Genomic DNA, 20,229 nt, shown 5'->3' with positions numbered 1-20,229 from the left:
GGGCGGGTGGCCACTCGGCGAATGGATAAACAGATTCATCATGTCGCATCGGCGGCGGGGAAGGAATTTGACAGATGAGCGACCACCTTGAGCAGAAGAGGCCACTGGGACGTGTCCAATGTGGGCACTTTGCTTTCGGGCTGGATAAGGAAGTCGCCGCTCTGCTGGATTTCCTGGCGGATGACATTTTGTTTTGAGCGGAGCTGCACCGAGCAGACTTCAACGCACAAGGCAGAGGCGTCGATTTTGTCACTCACCCCGACATCCTCCACCGTTTTCTTGCCTTTCTTCTTCTTCTTTGCTGAACCTGGAAACACAGCACGGCATGAAAACATGACCAAGGCCATCAAAACAACGCGGCGACTCCCTCCAGTGGAGCGCAAAAGAATCACTGCCATAGTCATGTTCAACCCTTTCCCACAACTGGGGTTGTGTAGCTTTGGTGGGAGTCCTGCTGTTAAGATTTGATATCATCCGTAGGGCTGGATGCTAACATTCTTAGACACGACAAAAGCATTTTGAACGCAATGTTGGTTGCTCCAACCCATGTCTCCAAAGGGTGATTCAAAGGAAAATCCCTGACCTGGAAAAAAAATCTAATTCGACTAAATGTGCGTTTTGAAAATGCAAATTCATTAGTCACTACTGAGGACAAATAATCGATGGAAATCAATACCAATAATAAAAAAAATATTCGAGTCGTGTGTTCGATGATTTCTCTTCTTATCCTTTCCATCGTTTGGCTGCCTTCACAATTCGCGACTTTGTCGAATGGGCGGGCCACGTGGTCTGTCGCGCAACACGTGCCAGCTAGCATACGGAGGCTAACGGGGTGCTGAAGGCCAATCGAGCAAAAAAAAAAAACAACAAAACCATGACATGGGGCCGCATTCATGCGGAAACGAGACAACGACGAAGAACGGGGTTGCGACAGAAGGCGACGACTGAGTTTGAATTCTAGTCGTAAAAACGTTTCACTGAGTCCCGACCCGTTCTCTACACGGTGCACACGTGGCTTTGCCGCAACGGCGAGCATGACACTTGACTTCGACAATTATCAAATTGGTACAATTACATATTTGACATTACTTTAAAACAGGTTGTCATTGAAAAAAGGTCATTTGGAATCTTTGGATACGGTTATATATAGTAATTTAGACAGCCAAGTGTACGTCACCGAGTTGAATTCTTTTTTTTCTTGGGGGCCGCTTTTTTTCTTCAAAATGTGAAACTGCTGCAACCCCTCTTTTACCATAACACTAATTTCAATTCAAACAATCATAAAATATAGACCGTCCGCGGCAGCGTGCGCACTTGTCTCACCATCTACGTCCGCCATCTTCGTCTGTCTGGTTAGCGCTCTAATGGCTCCGCCTCTTCCTTTTCCGCTTCTACTTCTTCGTCGTCCTGATCGCGGCTTTTCCCGTACTGTCGCTATGTTGCCACTTCTGGATATATTGCGCTACTACAACCTTAAAAAAAAACATGTCTGTCAAACTAGACATAAACGACACACGGTAGAATAATAATAACAACAATAATATAGAATGACAAATAAATCAGTAAATAATTAAGTAAATAAATAAAAATAAAATAAGAAACAATGAAGACGTCAAAATGGGAGCTCAACTAACTTTTGAGAGCTCTCTTGTTTCTTAGAACCAGAAATTGAAACATATACATACAGTTCTTTCAAAAACACACAAATTATGGACTTTGTCTTCGTTAAGTTACATTTTACACAAAACCCGTTATCGATCGCCTCAACTGCTTCGCACGAAAGAATGCCTCTACCTTATAGCGGCAGATGGCGCTGTTGGTCCAATATCTAGCAGCTATGTCGTCAACAAAACGAAACAAAACGTTGGGTTTCCGTGATAACGAACCATACAATCACATATGGATCTTTTAGTGTGCTCATATTCTTTTGAATTGTTAAGGGATGTGCCAATTTCATGTCACTGAAGCTCCCATTTTAAAGCTATTAAGAGATAATCCTCATTAATAAAGAATTCATATTATAAGAATGGCTTTTGTTGTCGCATACGGTACATGGTCTTGCCAGTCCATTCGGGACGCCCTCTAATGCAATCCAGTACAAGCTTTGACAAGCAAGTTTGCCTTTTGAAAGGATATGAATCCATTCATTCAACTAAACGCATTCAGGAAACCGAGTCTGTTGCGATGCAAGCTCATACTGAGTGACAACTCTTTCAAATATTCTGACATGTAGCTGGAATCAGTGCATCATGGGAGTAAAAATTGTAAGTGACCCCCCCCCCCCCACACACACACACACACTTGTCAGTGTGGTCGCGTGTGTGCATGCGAGCTAAAAGCTCACTTACACGCCAGCCGTCAGCCTGTCACAATGCATCACGGGGGATGGCGGCAAGATAAAGGCCCGCGTGGTCGTGCGGCCTGCGGGTGGGGGGGGGGGTGCCCCTGTTTTGACAGATGTCGCCACGAGCCGCATCCTCAAAGTGACAGCGCTCGGCCACGCTGCCACTGAACACGCGTGGCGGCCGCCAAATGTGATGACTCAGCCTCGGCCGCCATGTTGGACCGTGGCTCAAGATCACGTCTTGCGCAAAGGCCCCAACATCATGAAAACAAACAAAAACAAAAACCTTTCGCGTGACTACGTCATCATATGAGACCGTATTGAGAAAGTAACTCAGGGACTTGGAAAGTCCGAGTTAAAACCTTGTGACCTTGGGCCTTGACGTTGACTTTTATGCTTTGGCCGAGCCAAAGGTCAAAACTCGACTAAGCTCGACGGTGAACATCCAATGTTTCGGTGCTGATTTGTACACGTGAGGTCAAACGACCTCTGCCCTGTTGGTGATCAAAATCAAAACGTCTTGTATATGATGCTGAATTTGAATTCATCTAGTTGAGATTGCAATCGATTGCATGCAGCGGCTCTACCTAGTGGCGAAGTCGAGTAATTACACTTGACAGACCGCATCAAAAATCAGCGAGTGAGCACGTTGAGTCGTGTTCACACGTCAGTATTCCGAGACATTCGTGAGGAACTTTTGTTCCATCTGCGCGTGAAGGCCTGCATTGTTCCCGCTGCGTCACCATGGCAACAGCAGAACGTGACACACGCACGCACGCACAAGACGGAGGAGATGCTGATGAAGACTTTTCTTTTGTTCATGACAAGGGAGGCTCTGTGCTACTTTGACACGAGCAGCCTTCCGTCGCCGTCGAAGATCCTGAAGCTTTTCAGGCTTCGGATGCGCCTCTCGGGGGCGCCGCGGTTTACGCGTCAATCGGAAGCCAGTGAGAAATGGGTCAGCCACAACGTGACTCGGCACTTGCGCAAAGCCATCATCCCCTTGCTCACCTCCATGCTCATTTCATTTTTGGGACTGTGGCGATTGCTTTCATTCGACAGAGGAACATTCAAAGTACACGCACAAGACTGAAGGCGTTGTCACAGCTTCGATTCAAAGCGGGTTCTTGCGATGGACCCGATGAAGGCGCTGTCCCTAATGAAGTGTCCTGTGAATGGATGTGAGTCATTTGAATATTTTGTGGCAGCAAGTGCCGGGGAAAAGTTGTCAGTGTGTGTGTGAGCGCAATCGTCAAACATGTCTTTTGTTGTGTCATAATAATGGAGGGGCCTGGTATGGTGTGTGTGTGTGTGTGTGGGGGGGGGGGGGGACAGGTTAATATGGCAATTGTCAGAGAACCCAGAGGACCAGGGACTTTTTTGTGGTTCCACTCGTGATAGACTAGCCTAGCGAATTTCAGGTTAAGTGAAAATGCCTTTGGGGCTGAATTAGGAAACATTTCCAGTGCGAGCTACTAAAAAAAAAAACAACAACAACAACAACAACTTTAAAAGAAATATGTTGGGCTGAGAAGCAGCTGTGTGTATTTACACGAAAGAGTGTTTGTGTGTGTGTGTGTGTGTGTGTGTGTGTGTGTGTGTGTGTAGCATCTGCTATCATACAGGCCAGATGGAGTATGTGTGTGTGTGTGTGTGTGTGTGTGTGTGTTTGCATGTAAGGGAAGTGTGTGCAGGCACGAGATCGTCCTCCTCCTCCAAGACAGATGTGCCGGTCTAATCGCAAAGCCGCATGCCACCACCTCTGACCCCCCCCACGGGGAACAAAAGAGGGCGGGAGAAAGCAAAGTGACCAGCTGAGCACAGCTAAGTGACCTTTGACCTCAGCTGCAGATACACACACACACACACACACACACACACACACACACACACACACACACACGCACACACGCACACACACGAATGCTGGAATTTGCAACTTATTGTACATTGTATCGCACGTGTGCGCACACGCTAGAAAAGAAGAAGAAAGAAATCCAAATTGATTGGTGCCGTTTGTCTGTTTTGTGTGTGTGTGTGTGTGTGTGTGTGTGTGTGTGTGTGTGTGTGTGTGTGTGTGTGTGTGTGGTGGGCGTGTGCGGGCGCGACAGGCTCAGGCGAGAATGCACCTGACTGGGGGTGAGTCAACATGAAATGAGGCAAAGACGTCTGGCAGCAGGCGAGTCACCATTCCGATTGCAAAACAAACACACACACACACACACACACACACACACACACACACACACACACACGCACACACACACACACCCTTTCCCCACAACGGAAGCCCAACGATGCAAATGGCAAATTGTCTGGTATTGGCCAATCAAACATTCAACGTTGGTACCTTTCACACAGAGAGAACCGATGTGGGGGGGGGGGGGAGAAATACCCCAAAACAAAACAAAAAAGATTTGACCTTGAGTGAGAACGCGGCACTCGTCCTTCCCTCCACTTGATTCTATGATGGAGGTTGCGGCCCGGTTCCCCCTGCCGGGGTGTGTCCCGCCTTTTGTGGCAAATTACAGACGCTGAGTTTTGACCAGATGACTGACGCTCTTTTTCATCAGTGGGAGGATGCCGCCGAAGGGGCCGGCAGGCGAGCGTCTTCACGCAACTGTGTGGGGGGGGGGGGGGGGGGGGGGGGGGGGGTGACGACGCGCCGTAACCTCGTTTGAACTGCCCAACGATGAAAGGCAAAACATTTCAAACGTGTTCTTTGATGTTCCCTGCAAACATGCCCCTTTTTTTTCCCATGCCGCTGTTCTGGGTAAAAAGTAGGGACAAAGAATGGGGAGGTGCAGCGGATTGCAATTTTTGTCGTTGTTTGTTTTTGTCGTTCGGTAGTAATAGAGGTCACGCGTGGAAATCCAGGACGGGGTCGTAACGTTGAACTACCTCCACTCACTTGGTTCTGCGTGAAAGGCACAAGATTTGCGTCGACGGTGTGAAGGGGGTTAGACGACCTCAGACGCACGGCAAACTTTGCCATTCCACACGCGATGCAGCAATTTCCCAGAAACTCGGTGTGTAAGGGCTTTCAGTTAAGCCTTTGATCCTCCCTCTGAAGCCAGCTCATTTGCATTCCGCGTTCGTGCCTTTCACGCACAACAGTAGAAAGTTAATGGGGAGCGGGAAAGGGTTTGGTGGCGGTATGGGTGAATGTGTGAAAGGGGGTCATGACAAGTTAGGACCGAGGTGTGGACTTTAACACCTGACAATCACTTTGCTATGCGCCAAAGGCACAGACAGATCAAACGCCGACTCACCTCTTCCATGTCCGATGCAGGAATTTCGGGTTTCCTTCGAGCCTTTGACACGATCTGCAAGGTTGGCTAATTGGTGAGTGCGCCGCTCGTTGGGATCTTTCACTCGGAATGGTGGACTTGATAGCTCGCTTGAAAGGGGTTGGACGCGATTTGGTTGTCGCGCGAAAAGGAATCCAGCCACAAGCTAGGAGGGAAGTGTTCAACTTGAAGCTTCTCGGTCCCGCATCAAAGGCACAGCCACATCAATGCTGTGCTCTGTGTGAAAGGCACAACATTTGCGTGGAGGGTGCGAAGGGGGTTAGACGACCTCAGACGCATGGCAAACTTTGTGCCTTGCACGCACAACAGGATCACACACACACACACACATACACACACACACACACACACACACACAGTTGAGTCATCAGATGAGCCGCTTATGAAGCTGAGTGTATTCCGCTAAGCTTTCTTTTCACACGTTTGAATCTCTCCGAGGATGTCTGAAGGTTTTGTGCGCGTAGTTTCTTTCTTTCTGTCTTTTTGCCGTGGCGGTGCGCCAATTGCAGCCATCTTGGTGCTCAAAAACGGACCGCTGACTTTGTACGGGAGAAATTTCTTCAGGAATTGGTCACCACGCAAATTTTGCCTCGCGCAAAGTGCTCCAAGGGCGGAGCTTTCATTCTTTTTGCTATTTTTCTGGACGGGCGCGGGTAGGAACGCTTTGGGTTCAACGTTGAAGCTGTCGCGTCTAACCAGTTTGTTCTCGTTAATGCGAGCCCGAAGGTGCTTGAACTTTTGTTTCAGTCAACAGCAGAGGGCGGTCCAGGGCGCGTGACCCTCGATGACTAAAAAGGAATCGTCGACAACTCACCAAGAGCGCTTGTCGTGATTATCTTGGTGTCGCATCAAAATACACATTTGCTTTTACGTTGTTGTTTTTTGGAATGAATTTGTCTTCGGTGCGCAGCAACAATGGAGACAAAGCGCTCATGTGGAGGTGCGGAGGTGCCTCCTAAAGCCTCAGGTTGCAAATCGCCCCCCCGCCCATCTCCTTCGCCTCCGAGGATGTCTGCAGACATCCCGACTGGGAGCCACTCGCTCAAGTTGAGCGAGCCGATTTCTGGCTTCCTATTGGACGCTTGGTTTGGCGCATCGCGGTCCCCTCAGGCCGGAAGCGCAGCGGCTCCCCGGCAGACGGCGTGGGCGTCGAGCGCGGGCCAAAGGCGGCGTCTACCCTTCCGTCCGTCTATTTTTACATCTCTTTTCATTTGATTTATTTTTCTCGTGTATCGTTTTGTCCGTTTGTCTGCGTCTGCGTCGCGGCGGCTGTCGGCAACGAGGTCGGCGAGGGCGTGCGGCGTGGGAGGACGACAAGGTGCGCGGCGCTAAATAGCGCCAAGGCGATGCGGACCGCCCCAGGAATTCATCCAAATAGGCCGAAAATAAACACATTCTCCCACCTCACTTGTTGTGGTCCCGATGTTGGGGGCATTTTCTCCGGTTTCCAAGGCAACTACGATGCATTGCTTTCGGCTAGCTTGCGAAATCACTTATTTGCGTCTGATCTCTCGTTTGGCACTATTTCTGCCCCCGTGCGCCACACCCGGATCCGCAACACTAATTGACAACATTTTATTTGATGGCTTGTGCTGAATGAAGTGCTGCCACCACCGGGGAAAATCTACTCAAAGCATTTTTTTTGGGGGGGGGGGTTGTTTTTTTGAGTCATGCCACCTGGACAACTGGCCTGCCATTTTTTGGACGGCGGAATGAAGACTTATTTGCTATTTTAAAGTGTGACATTTCCTAATGTTACTTTTAAAGGGCACCAGATTTCATTTTCTTCCCTCAGAGACTTACAAAACAACCAAAGTTATTTGCGCAGGACAAACAACACAACACACACACACACACACACACACACACACACACACAGACACACACACACACAGCTGCAGGTGGGCTGCAGTCATCTCGGTCGTCGTCCCTGTAATTAAATTGTCTCTCCCACCTGCGCCACACCAACACGCGAAGACGCATAATTGCAGGGCTGCAAAGACACACACACACACACACACACACACACACACACGCACACACACACACACACACACACACACACACACACACCTGCATATGAAAGCAGCAGGGAGTTGTGTGCTTGTATGTGTGCTTGTAAATATATCACAAATAAATGAAAGTGTCACACCGCCTCGCTCCGTTGTCAGCGGCAAGTGGAATCAAGATGGATCCACTTGGGATTCAAACGGGGATCTTTTTCCGCGCCACACGACAGTGCGACCAAACAGCTCACCTTTTACTTTACCAGACCAAAAAAAAACAAAACAAAACAAATATCATCATTAGCAGGTGGGGAATTCAATGTGTATCCTTTCAAAAATGAGTTTGCTTTGCATGCTTGATAAGTATTTATTGATAAAGTGGAATTATGAGGCATAAAGTTCAACAAGTTACGTTATGGCGGGGGGGGGGAGTGCTTCCTGTTTGCTCTGATTGGCGAAAGAACAACTGACGAGCTACATGACGTGACGCCATGCTACATTGATGGACGCGGCATCGCATTGGTCAGTCATGTGACATCACGTGACATCACATGAGCACGTACGGTGCCTCCGCCCCCGTCGCCTCACCAGCATCCCTGGTGGAAACTTTCAGCACAAATATCATGAAAATAAAATCAAGTCAAGAAAAAGGGAAGACAACTCTTTGAAAATGTCCAGGAAAAAAAAAACAACAAAAAACTCCTCCCCCAACATTTTTAACCAAATTCAAATCCAAATCGCATTTTCCTCATAATATTATTCTTTGAAAGAAGGGCACTTTTGCAGCAGAAGCTAACATCTTGCTAGCGAACATGCTAATAAATAAAATGAAAGTGAACTCAACTCAAGTTTGTAAACAAATGAGCTTCAGGAGCTCATGCGGCTTCACGGTTTCCGCGTAGGAACGAAAAATTTGGCTCGTCCGCTATGGTTCTAAAGCCACTTCCTGTTCAAACAGGAAGTGGCGGCATTTGCAGCTTTTTCGTCAGCGCTCGTGAAGCGTTTCCACCTGTCGTCACAGAGGCTTCACATGCCGTCTGTGCCGCCGTCGCCGTCGTCTTCATTGCTCAAGGTTTGTCCGTTCTGCTGGGCGCCCGCCATCTTGTGTCCCGGCTAGCGAACCCTTCAAGTGTGCAAAGTGGCGCCGCATCAGAGGAGGAAACGACGAGCCGCTGCTAGAAGCCATCATCGTAATCGTCACAGCCATAATCTGCCGGGGGGAAAAAAAAAACCAAGACAAAAAAACCAAACAAACAAACAAAACAACAACGATTCAAAATGGCTGCCGCAACGCAGTTGGCATTTCGGCATTTCCTTGGGTTTCACGCAGCGGAGCATAAAATGAGCTTCGACATGTCCGAATCATGTGCAACGTAGTTGAGATTTCACATTTCCTTGATTTCACAGCTTTGGAGGTGCCAAAGTAGTCCGGAAAAAGGCCAAAGGTCAAAAAACGGTCGCTGCGACTGTGTGGATGCTCCGCCTCGCGAGATCCGTGAAACGCGCTAATTGCGGCAAAGTGGAGACAAAGTGACCGGTGGCGCTCATTAAAAAAAGTTTGCGGCGCCAAGCGACGCGGCTCGCGACATGCCGACGACCTCCGGCTGACCTTGAGCGCCGATCAGCGCCATGGCGCTCACGCAGGTTTCCTCTTCCTCGTCCTCGTCTTCCTCGGCCACCGCGTCGTCGTAGACCACCGGGCCGCTCTCCACCAGCGGGGCTGGGGGGGCCGCCGCGGCTACGGGGGCTTCCGAGGAGGGCTGAGCGAAGGGAGAGAGATTTTTCCGATTCGGATGATGTCAACAAATCCCCAGTGGCACAACTCATAAACATGGATGCGTGCGAGTGCGTGTGTGTGTGTTTTATTGACAGGCAAGAGGAAGAAAATGCAGTTTCTCTTTCCAAATGGAACAGCCAAATTCAGTGCGATTTGGCTGCATGACATCTGGTCACCTCGTCTATCACGAGACGACCCACAAAAAAGTCACAAGAGGCAAAGCCCACAAAGACATGTCAAGTCTGCCACGAAGCACATTTTGGTGATTTGCAGGGGTCCTTGGAAGGCTTTGAAAATTGACCTCCCAAAGTCAGTTTTAACCCCCCCCCCCCAAAAAAAAAAAAAATGAAATAAAATCAAGAAGCCATGTTTGGCTACAATTTTGGTTTAACCAAGATATTATTCTGCTCATTTCCAGTGATCCTTGGAATGTATTTAAAATTCACCCCGGGAAGGCAGTTTGACAACATGAAATTTTGTAGGCCTGTCGACCATGAATAGACCCACAAAAATGGTGTCAAGTGGCCCCTTTAGGCTTATTTTGGTCATTTCCAGAGGTCCCGTCAATGCTTTCCAAAAGGCAGTTTTGGTCTCATATGATTTGGCAGCCTCGTCGATCGTGAGGAAACCCACAAAAAAGCCTCCAATAGCCATGCTCCAAAAGAGACACAGAGTCTGCAGTTTTGGTTCAGCGTGGCCATTTTTCACTTCACTTTTGGTCCTTTCCAGAGAACTTTTGTCAAAACGGCTCCCAAAGTTTGACTTAAGACACCGCAAAGTTTGGTCGGCCCGTCTCTCACGAGCGGACCCACAAAATGCCCGAAGAAGGCACGAGAAGTATGACGCTGGTCACGGTGAGCCAAGCTTTCCTCTCCGTTCTTCTTCCTCGACGAATCTTTGCCACGTCTCCCTTTTGCCGCGCCTCGGCCCGCTCTTCATCCTCCTCATCCTCGCCCTTTCCACACAAACAAAGCTGCTGCTCTTCTTCCTTCCTTCCTTCCTGTCTGCCTGCCTGCCGACTCAAACCAACACTGTTTGCAGGTGAGCGCTGGCTAAGTGGGCCGTGCCCAGCCTGCGGTGTCTTTGATTTTCAGCTTACGCGAAGGGAAGAATAAAAAGACTCGTGGCAACAAAATTCGACAGATTCCCGGGACGGCGTCAAGACTTGGGCCTCCCAATTTCACCCTCAAGCTTACAGAGAGGAAAGTCCGGACGTTCCACGGCATCGCGCTAGCGACAAGTTCCGGGGAGAGAGCGAGCGAGTCGGCTATGGAGCGCTCGTCTCATCTCATCTGCAAGATTACATAAGAGGCCAACGGCCTCGACCAATCGCGTCGGACGATTGCTTCGCCTTCCCAAGAGGGGGGTGGCGGTTGCTAAGTAACAAGGCTTGTTGACCCCCCAGCACTCGTGCAAACGTCGTTTCTCCCGCGGCGTGATGAAGCAAAGGAGAACTGAACCGGGACGAGAAGGAGGAGCGCGAGACGGCCTGCAGCACTCCACGCCGCACGCAGCGGATGCCGGCCGGCTCGTCCCCAAAATCATTCGCGTCCCGTGCGCAAGACAGCGAGTGTGCCCAAGCGCCCCCCCGTCAAACGTGCGACTAATTTCCGGCTGGGTGGGGCAAGCGTGTGTATGATGGTGATGATCTGACCTGCTGCACGGCCATCTTCTTGTTGGGCTGCCCGGTCACAAACGGCTGCAACCTGACAACAAACAAAAACAAAATCAAAAGAAACTTTTTGCTACACGACACGACACCATGAAAAAATAATAAAATGACTTCAAACATTTCATTGCCGCTATTTTCGAGCTGACATTTGGAATCGGCTTTCCAAGAGGTTTCAAACGAGCCAACAACTACCTGATTAAAAAAATTAACAAATTAATAAAAAGATGTTGATTGCCATTTTGGAGGGAGGGGGAGGAGCCCCCACTGCGTCCAACATGTGCTGTGCGAACCACCACCCCCCCCCGTGCCTCCCAAGGGGGACTTTCCCACATGACCCCGCCAAGAACTTGTCATGAATACTAAATGGAGCCCATGATTATTATTTCTAATGGGCATTATTATCATTCATTAATGATGATGATGATGTTGTTGATGATTCTGATTGGTGGGGCCAGCCGGGGCACGGAATCATGTCATTTGGCGGGAGCTACTTGCGTTTCAGCGTTTACAAGTGACAAAAAGTGAGCGGTGGAGGTCAGAGGTCAAAGGGCGGCAGACTTTTGGGCCGAGCCCGGTCTCCGTGACGACCGACTTGAAGAGGAGCCCGCGGGGGTGCGGCTCCCGACGCGCCGCTGCCGCCACCGCCACCGCCGCATAAATCACGCCGGCGCTGACAACAAGAGGCCCATATGTGGCGCTCTCACACGCGTCGCCGCCGCAGATGTCTCTCTCGGCTCGATTTCGCAATCAATTTTGTCTCTTCTTAAATGGCATCCTTTGAATTCAAACGAGGAGCTTCACTTTGTACTACTGTGACGATATTACTCATTAAATGTCCTTTTTGAGCCCAGAACACCCCCAAAATGATTCCAAAAAAATGCCGATAAACATTCAACACGCGCCTTGCGCAAAAAAAAAAAAAAAGAAGAAAATAGGAGAGGGAAAAAAAATGACATCATCGCACCGACATCAAGTCTTTTCTTGTGCGGGCGGAAGCGACGACTGTTTCGTCCCACTCGATGAGGTGACGAGGGGACAAAAATGGTCCCCATCGTGGCCCACGCTGGTTGTTCAAAGTTGAACTTTCATGCTGACTGGTTGATTTTTTTTTTTTTGCGGCGCAGGCACGGAAGTGTTTTTTGCCTTCGGGTCCGACGAGTTGACGGCTTCCTGCAAACATCCTCTGCCGGGTTACATCCCGCTGCTGCTTTTCTTTCTTCTCATCCGCTCAGCGCTCCAAAGTAAGACAAGCAACGGCCACGGCTCCATCTCGGAGGGGTGTGCGCACTTGGGCAACCACACGAACAAAGTCTCGGTCGCCGAGTCCATCGCGGTTGGACCGCACTTCTTTCGGACTCGGACTGGTCATGGGTCTGGATCAGCTCTGTCTAAAATTAACCTGATGCTAGCCGCTAAGCTAGCCGAGAGAAGATTTCATCACTGTCCAACGTCATCTGGGGTACCTAATGAGGTGTCCGCGGCACCCCCGCATTAGGCTATCGGTAGCCGCCGGCTTTAGCGGCGCGGCGCTAATCAGCTTAGCGCCGCCTGAGCCGCAAAGGCGACTGACGGCTGACGGAGTTTAGCCGCCGGATTTTTTTGGGGTGCGCTTAAAGGCACAATAGAGGAAGTGGAATCCCTGCAAGACCAGCAATCGAAATCCACGTTCTCACAAAGACAGCCCCCCCCCACCGCGTCTCGCTGTTCTGTGTGAAAGGTATCGACCGAGGTGAACGGGGACCTGCAACTTTTTCACCTTCAGAAGTCGAACAGATGCATCTGTCGTTCACCGTCTGACAACTGTGTTAAACTTGCGCCGGTCACTTTAAAACTGCTGTGTCAAGTGTTGCACACCCCCTTTTACACACACACACCAATCGTCCTTATTGGGTTACAGCTCTCACACTAAGTCAGAAGCAGAAAATTTCTAGGTCAGCGACATCATCCCCGACCCTTCTGATTGGTTTCTACGAAATAGCTCCAAAAAGCCGAGGCCGCGTGAAAGGGGGTAAGCGTGACTTCAGCTTCACTGGAAGAACCGAAGGGAAGATGACATTTAACCTCAACCAACTTGTGTTTCTGCGGTGTACGTGACGATAAATGTCCTTGATTCCTGGATAGCGCCACATAAAAGCGGGTAAGCGACAAATGCTTTTGACACAACCGATTCAAAGAAACGAGTGCTCAGCTGGTACACTTCACACCCCTTTAACACACACACACACACCGAAAAGTCCTGCCTGTAATTCAGAAGCTGAAAAAAGTTCCACAGCTCAACGGCGTCAACCCCCAACGGATTCGGATTTGTTTTCACACAACAATAACAAAAGAGGAAGCAGCGGGGGCGGAGGGGAGCTGAGACTGTGTGAAAGGGGTTAGTGTGCGTTTCATTTCAGTAAAAGAACTAACAGCAGGATTACATTCGGACGCTTGCAAGCAACAAAAGCGGTTAGGCGATGATTGCTTTCAACAAAAGGGAGCCAAAGACCAGCGTCTGGTGCGAAACTTTGCAGGCCGGTCCCGATTTCACAGCATCCCCCTTTCACACAGGCGCCAACCTGCTTCTCTCTGCAGTTCAGTAAGCGGCTGGCGCGACCGACACCTGCTGCCGCCGCCGGTGCCGCCGCCGCCTGGGAGAAAACCTGTCCCGCACCCCGCCTTGGCTCCCGCCCGCAAGCGTCCGGGGGAAGGGGGTGTCGGCGGGAGCGGCAAACATCTGCCGACTCAAGTGCTGAGCTGCCAGCTTTCTCCACTGCGGAAAACCAACACAGACTCCCGCCGGAAAACAAACCCCGTCAGGAATTCTCTTTCTTTTTCTCGGTAAAGAAAAAAAAATACAAGAGAGGAAGTGCACCGGAGGGCAATTTGACGCTATTTCTGGATCCTGCTTTTTTTTTTTTTTTCCCAGTGAGGCTGTTGAGAACGGGGGCGGGGATGTTCGGCAAGCGCACCGGCGGCTAACATATCGCAACAATGCGAGCAAAATATGGCAGGAAGGCAGCCGAGAAAGACCCCTGACCCCAGCATGCCACTTCTGACGCCATTTGTCCCACGACTCCAGGGAGCAGAATCCAGATTTGATATTTGGGTCGCTTGACTACGACACCAGAGGGACGAATGAGAGCCTGACCGCATAAAAAAAAAAAAAGAAAAAAGAAAAATCAGGTCCAAAACCAACTTCCTCACTCCTCCCAAAGGTGCAGCATTCAACTTATGCAGGGTCCCACTTCTGACAACATTTGTCAGGCTAGTTAGCGAGCATATTACGGGGAAGGCAGCTATCATGTTTATCGCTGTCGCTGTCGCCTTCCACAAAACTCATTCCTTCAACTCAGCGGCTGCCACCGCGTTGACATTTTTCAATGACGCTGCTCCGCCGCACATTTGAAGCTTGGAAACACCTCGACTGATGCACGGCCGCCAGTAGATGGCACCGATGGCTCACTGTCAGCACAGTTTGGGGCGTCCGCTGGCTACATTTTGCGCAGCCTGCACTCTGTTCTACTGCTCGTTGTAAAAAGAAAGGAAAAAAGGAAGAATTAAACACGGTTTGGGTTTTTTTTTTCCCCTCCCGGTGAAATGAGAGCGTTTATTCTTACCCTTGGTAGATTCGGTGTATGGAGAGTCATTGTGGGCCTGTCTGTCAAAATGCTTCGCAAAATGGCTGACGGCAAAATTCAAGTCGATCAAGTATGTCATTAACGATGATGCATTTCGTGCGTCTAAATGAGAAGAGCCCCCCCCAAAAAAAAGTGCAAATGGAAGCCCATAGCAGGGTGTGAAAGTGGGAAAGCTCGAGGCCAAGTGGGGGTGGAAAGGGGCGTGTCGAACGGGGAGCCCCACAATGCCTCAGTGTGGCCCCCTCAGCAACAAGGCACAATGGCTGCACTGTCAGCAGAGCCGCGCCGTCGCTCTTTCAATAACAAGCTCAAAGGCTGCCGTGCTGCCCCCTGCCCTCCCCCCCCGGCCGCGGGCCTTCATTTGGGGGCTTTTTCTCAGGCTGCGCCTGACCGAGAAATGACGCCCATGCTGTCGCTCTGCCTCTTTTTTTGCTAACGCATGGCTAGCTTTGCTGTAATTTTGTTGGTTTCAATTTTTGCGAGATTGTTGGCACCGTTAGCGCCACCATTGGCAGCGCCGCTAGCAACATTGATAGTACTGCCGTTAGCATCATTGTTAGCGAACAGCACAGCCTTGTTTTACAAGTACGTTGCTTCACTTGGCAGAGAAAAGTGCGCCCTTTGAATTTTGACGGATTCAAACCACGATACAGATGCCTCACGTTAGCAGCAATTCGCTAGCATTTTGCGCTAACAGCAGCATAGTACCGTTTTAAGCAAAATGCAGATTGTTCAACTCAGCTGCCAAAACAAAAAGGTGTGTTGAATTTTGAGGGATTTAAATTATGATCAGGGCAAACCTCAGCCCAAGTACAGATTAAAAAAAGTGCATTGTTAACGAATATTTTTAAGTTGTTTTTTTTTTTTTTAAATTGAAGAGAGGATGTGGCCAGCCACCAACCTTTTCCCCAGGGAGCTGAGCGGCGTACTAAGGTTGAGTGACCCCCTTCCCGGCCTTTGGTAGCGTCCGCTCTGCCTGGTGGTGGCGGATCCTCGGGGGGACTGGGCCTTGTGGGCGGGGCTGGCTGCGGGCTTGAGGTTGAGGTCCTTGAGCACGTCGTAGTTGATCTTGGTGGAGATTTTCTTTTGCTCCAGCATCTTGCCGATGGCCTCGTCGGCCGTGTCTGCTCGAATGTCCGCCCGGCGCTTCGGCGTCGCTCGCTGTTTGGGAAACGACACGTGACAAAGTGGTCAAGGAGCCTCGAAGTTAACGACGGAGCAACATTGGAAGTCAACTGAAGAAGCTAACTTTTATGGTGACATTGAAGCTAATATGAGAAGCTAACGTGAGAGGGAACGCTGGAAACTCAGGTTGGCTTCCAATCTTAGATTTCAATGTCTAAGCTAACTTTGGAAGCCAACAACACAAACACCGAATTGACCTACCTGTAATGTGGGAAGCTTAACTCCAAAACAAACATTGCCGGACGCTAACGATGGCGGTAACGTTGAGGCTAACCTTGGAATCTAGCGTTGCAGCTCACGTCACAAGGTATCATTGGTCTTCCGTAGCGCTAACAGAGGTTACGTTGGGCGCTAACTTTAATCTCTGAATTGAGATTCCAATCTCGAAGCTAACTCAAGAAGCTAACATGCCTTCCTGAAGTCTGAATATAGCGGTGACTCTAAACTAACTTTGGAAGCTAAAATTAGAGCTAGCGTTGGGTTCTTGAACAGATTCCGCAAAGATTTTTTTTTAGGCTATGCGACCATGAAGAGAGAATCATGGCCTTGCGTTTGTGGACCAGAGCTAGCATTCCGAGCGCAAGGCATTTGGATTCGTGTGGCAAAGCAAGGCGAGACTTGGTACCTTCTTCTTTTCCTTGTAAATGCCCAACTCCTTTTCCATGGCTATCTTGGCCTCCTTTTCTGTACACAAAGTCAGTCCTTTGGCCCAACAACAACAACAACAACAAGAATGTTGCTTCGTCACGATGAGGAGGAACCTTTTTGCTCTTTGAGGTAGTCAGAGTTTTCCGCCATCCAGAGAGCCGTCTTGACCTTGATCTCGTTTTCACTCAGCAGATACTGCAAACCAGAGTCCCCCCCCCCCCCTGTTTTTTTATATGTGTCTTTTTACTCTCTTGGGTGCACAAATCATCACCAAAACATTTGTTCTTCACCATGGAGTCCTATCTCAAATTAAGGGGTACTTTCAAGGGTTTTTCTTAGCTGCGTAGCTATGTTGCCAGTCCATGCTTGCCTGATGACGTTATGACCTCACAATATGCTTTTTGCACCGTGAACGCAGCCAAGCTGCTCAAAACTTCCCGAGTAACAAAGTCAAAAATTACATTGCACACAAACCACATCGAGTCACACCTCAAATTAAAGGTCTTGACAAAGCCTATCCAGATTTGTCAGTTACGGTTGTCAATATGGCCTCGTGTGATGATACTATCACCTAAAAAAATATTGAGATTTTATTGTCAACGTGTATCCGAGCTGACCCAAGGTCAATAGCAACAATGTCAAAACCATGTTGCAGATCAAACCATGTTTGTGGCCACACCTGAAATTAACGGTCTCCACGAGAGAGTTCTGGATCTGTGACTTTGCCGTCAATATACGCGCACCAAAACACGATTTTCAGGGTGGCGCTAAACTGGCCAAAGCTCCCAAGTAGGAGGGCCAAAAATCACAAGTCAGACCTCAACTTAACGGGCACATTCCGAATATGTAACTAGGTTGCTAATATGTGCTGACATGGTCAGCCAAAAATGACCCCCCCCCCCCCCGGTGAAAGTCAAAAATCACATGGCAACAAACCGCTTTTGAGTCATACCTCAAATTAAAGGGCTTGATCTGGCCTTTTCATATATGCAACTACTTTGCCAATATGTCATCATATGGTGAGGTCATCACAAAAAAAAAAACACATACCAGCTCGATCTCGCTATCATCGATGCCGCTCAGGTCCAGTTCGCCACCTTCCGCAGAATTTTCTGTCACACAAACAAACAGAAGCAACAGAAACGTGTGTGATTTGTGACATCACGGAAAAGACGCTTCCCGGTCTAAAAAAAGACGGAAAACTAAAATCTGGTCCGTGGGGGGGTGAGCCGCTCGCTATCTGGCGGGCGCAGCCCTCCAAGAACTTCCTGTGCGTTAAGTGTGAGCTGATAAGCGGCAGGCAGGCAGCGGCGCCGCCGATAAGACTTGGGTGGGGGGGGGGGGGGGCGTCATTTGGGCTGGTGCTGGTCGCTAATTTCATTGCGACCATTTTAAAAAAAAAGAAAAAAAAAAAAGACTGAGGAGCAGAAATCCCCCAAAAATGAAATGCAAACGTCTTCTACAGGGCAAACGGAGGTCAGCTCATCATCATTTCTCCTGGTTTTTTTTTTTTTTTTTGAAAAAATCAAAAAACAACAACAAAAAAGTTGAGCTTGCATCTTCAGCGTTTTCTTTCATGTTTTGTTGCCGTGTCCACCCTGTCAACTTTGCATGTTGGTGCGGACACTTATTAGCGTGATGTGCTTTATCCCCCCCCCCCCCCTTGGAAAGATCAAATAACGACCGTAAATAAGAGTGCTGACACTATCTGATGCATATTTAATAAGATTATGGCCGGTAGTTCTCCTGTGTGGCTCGAATTGACGAGATTCTAGCAAAGAATAGTCGAGTCAAACCGTTCACGGGGTCATATTTAGAGATGGATTTTCTTTCTTTTCTTGGTTGGTTTTTAACCTCCGTTCTGATCTTCAGAACCTGGACTCATGTCACCATGGGTGGTGAAAACAAAGTAAAACGCAGGTGCCGAGTGTGAAACCTTCCGTACCTTGTGTGTGGGCTCATCAGGCTCAGTGCCAGACCGCCCCCCCCCCCGCCCCCTCTCACCCCCAAGACTCCTTCACACCCCTCCTCACAGAAACAAGCATCCAGCCAGGCAATAAATAGAGCGGCAGATTCTCGCTGACACGGGCGGGCCGGGGCCAGCCCATTAAAACGCGACCCGTTCGACCTTGGAGGAGGTTCCGCCGTGTGAACGCCCACTCAACCACCTGCTCTCCCCTCCAAGCCCCCCACGTGGACTCAAAGGGAGGAGGGAGTCACGCACTAAATACCAACCACTACTCCCCCCCCACCAACACCGTGAGGGCTCATTGGAGTACGCGCACTTGTTTATGCAGACGGCTCGAAGTCAGTACTCGCTGCGATATCGTCGTCGTGCTTTTCAGGCTAGCGGCGAACTGCCAAGCGAGTCCGTCTCGATGGAAACGCGTCTGCTTGTCAGCGTTCGGCCATTTTTATCATTCACCGCCCCACAATTGACTCGCTAGGGCAGGGGTGTCAAACTCATTTTTTGTCGCGGGCCACGTTGTAGTTACGATTTCCCTCGGTGGGCCGTTATGAATTTTGGGAAACCATATAAATGTTTAAATCACCTCCACATATTGAATACGCAGCGCACAACAAATTGATGGATAACGAGTTTTAAAATCAGAAGTCAAGAATAATGACTGTTATTGTGCATTACATATGACAATTTGAAATTTGGTTTCAGATCTGGATATGAATAGAAATGCCATTAATCCGTTCGGAGTACAAGACAAGGCATGGGAGCTCGGGAAGGGAAGGCGGGGGGGGCGTCGTCGTCGTCGTGCCCGCGTGACCACATGTCACGTCTCCTCCCAGCTGTCCCATCAGTGCGACGGATGATTAGCATCCATGAATGAATGATGAGTCATTATTCATTCACGAGGGCGACAAAGTGCTTCGAGGGATTAAACACGAGATGCAAATATTCACTAAAGAGATGCTCACATTTCAAGTCCAATTAGAGTGACCATTAAAGCCTGCTGAGTGAAGAAGGCACCCTACTTCTGACCACTTGTCCGCAGTTAGCCAAATAACATTGGAATGAAGTGACTAAAAAGGGTCAGTCGTGTCATCGGGAGTCCATTTGGGCACCTGAACAGGACTTTGACGCGTGCCTGAAGTCTTTCGGGGCTTCGGGGTCTTGTGGTCGACATCCAAACCGATCCGTCGAACCTCTCACCGAAATGCTAGCATCATGATGTGCAAATGTGGAAACGCCTCCTCCTCCTCCTTCGAGAGGAAGATCTGCTGACTCGGCCAGAAGCACGTAAGCGGCATCTGTCGGCGGCTCCTCGCGGGAGGATCACCGATTGACTTTTTGTTCTAACCTCCACTTGTGCGGTTCTTTTGCGATGCTATGAGCCCCCGAGTCATCGCTTTGATGCCAGCAATCAGCTTTCGCCAACCTCGTCTCGGCATCGTCTTGACAAATTCACACTGGCGGTCAAAGACTAAGCTAGCAGCAAGCTACTCCTGACTTCATACACAACTAAAAGGGAGCTTGTGTCATAGTACATAAAAAAAAAAACAAAAAAAACAATAATACAAGAGAACACACAACAACGACAAAAATACGATCGGAACAACTATTCCGACATACGTGCGCGCGCGCACACGCACACACACACACACACACACACACGCACACGCACACGCACACACACACACACACACACACAC

General features: G+C 49.4%; 2 protein-coding genes across 3 annotated transcripts in view; both read right to left on the bottom strand.

The window, feature by feature from the left end:
• The window catches only part of dkc1 (dyskeratosis congenita 1, dyskerin), a 6,209-nt gene extending 4,826 nt beyond the window's left edge, over positions 1–1,383 (bottom strand). For both annotated transcript variants that reach the window (XM_019877861.1, XM_019877870.1), the window contains exons 1-3: positions 1,324–1,383; positions 258–307; positions 87–173 (exon numbers count right to left, since the gene is read on the bottom strand). In XM_019877861.1, coding sequence (XP_019733420.1) covers positions 87–173; positions 258–307; positions 1,324–1,339 — 153 coding nt within the window. In that variant the 5' untranslated portion in view covers positions 1,340–1,383. The remainder of the gene's footprint in view (positions 1–86; positions 174–257; positions 308–1,323) is intronic.
• A 6,943-nt stretch (positions 1,384–8,326) lies between these two features.
• Positions 8,327–20,229, bottom strand: part of brf1a (BRF1 general transcription factor IIIB subunit a) — a 30,847-nt gene continuing 18,944 nt past the window's right edge. The window contains exons 13-19 of the mRNA XM_019878568.1: positions 17,614–17,675; positions 16,677–16,758; positions 16,541–16,599; positions 15,632–15,891; positions 11,093–11,144; positions 9,271–9,421; positions 8,327–8,871 (exon numbers count right to left, since the gene is read on the bottom strand). Of these exons, the coding sequence (XP_019734127.1) occupies positions 8,837–8,871; positions 9,271–9,421; positions 11,093–11,144; positions 15,632–15,891; positions 16,541–16,599; positions 16,677–16,758; positions 17,614–17,675 (701 nt within the window). The 3' untranslated portion in view covers positions 8,327–8,836. The remainder of the gene's footprint in view (positions 8,872–9,270; positions 9,422–11,092; positions 11,145–15,631; positions 15,892–16,540; positions 16,600–16,676; positions 16,759–17,613; positions 17,676–20,229) is intronic.

The sequence above is a fragment of the Hippocampus comes genome, unplaced genomic scaffold, assembly GCF_001891065.2.
Source record: "Hippocampus comes isolate QL1 unplaced genomic scaffold, H_comes_QL1_v1.1 scaffold295, whole genome shotgun sequence".
NCBI classification, from domain to species: Eukaryota; Metazoa; Chordata; class Actinopteri; order Syngnathiformes; family Syngnathidae; genus Hippocampus; species Hippocampus comes.
The sequence above is the reverse complement of the archived record's forward strand: the minus strand, read 5'-3'. Positions and strand labels throughout refer to the sequence as shown.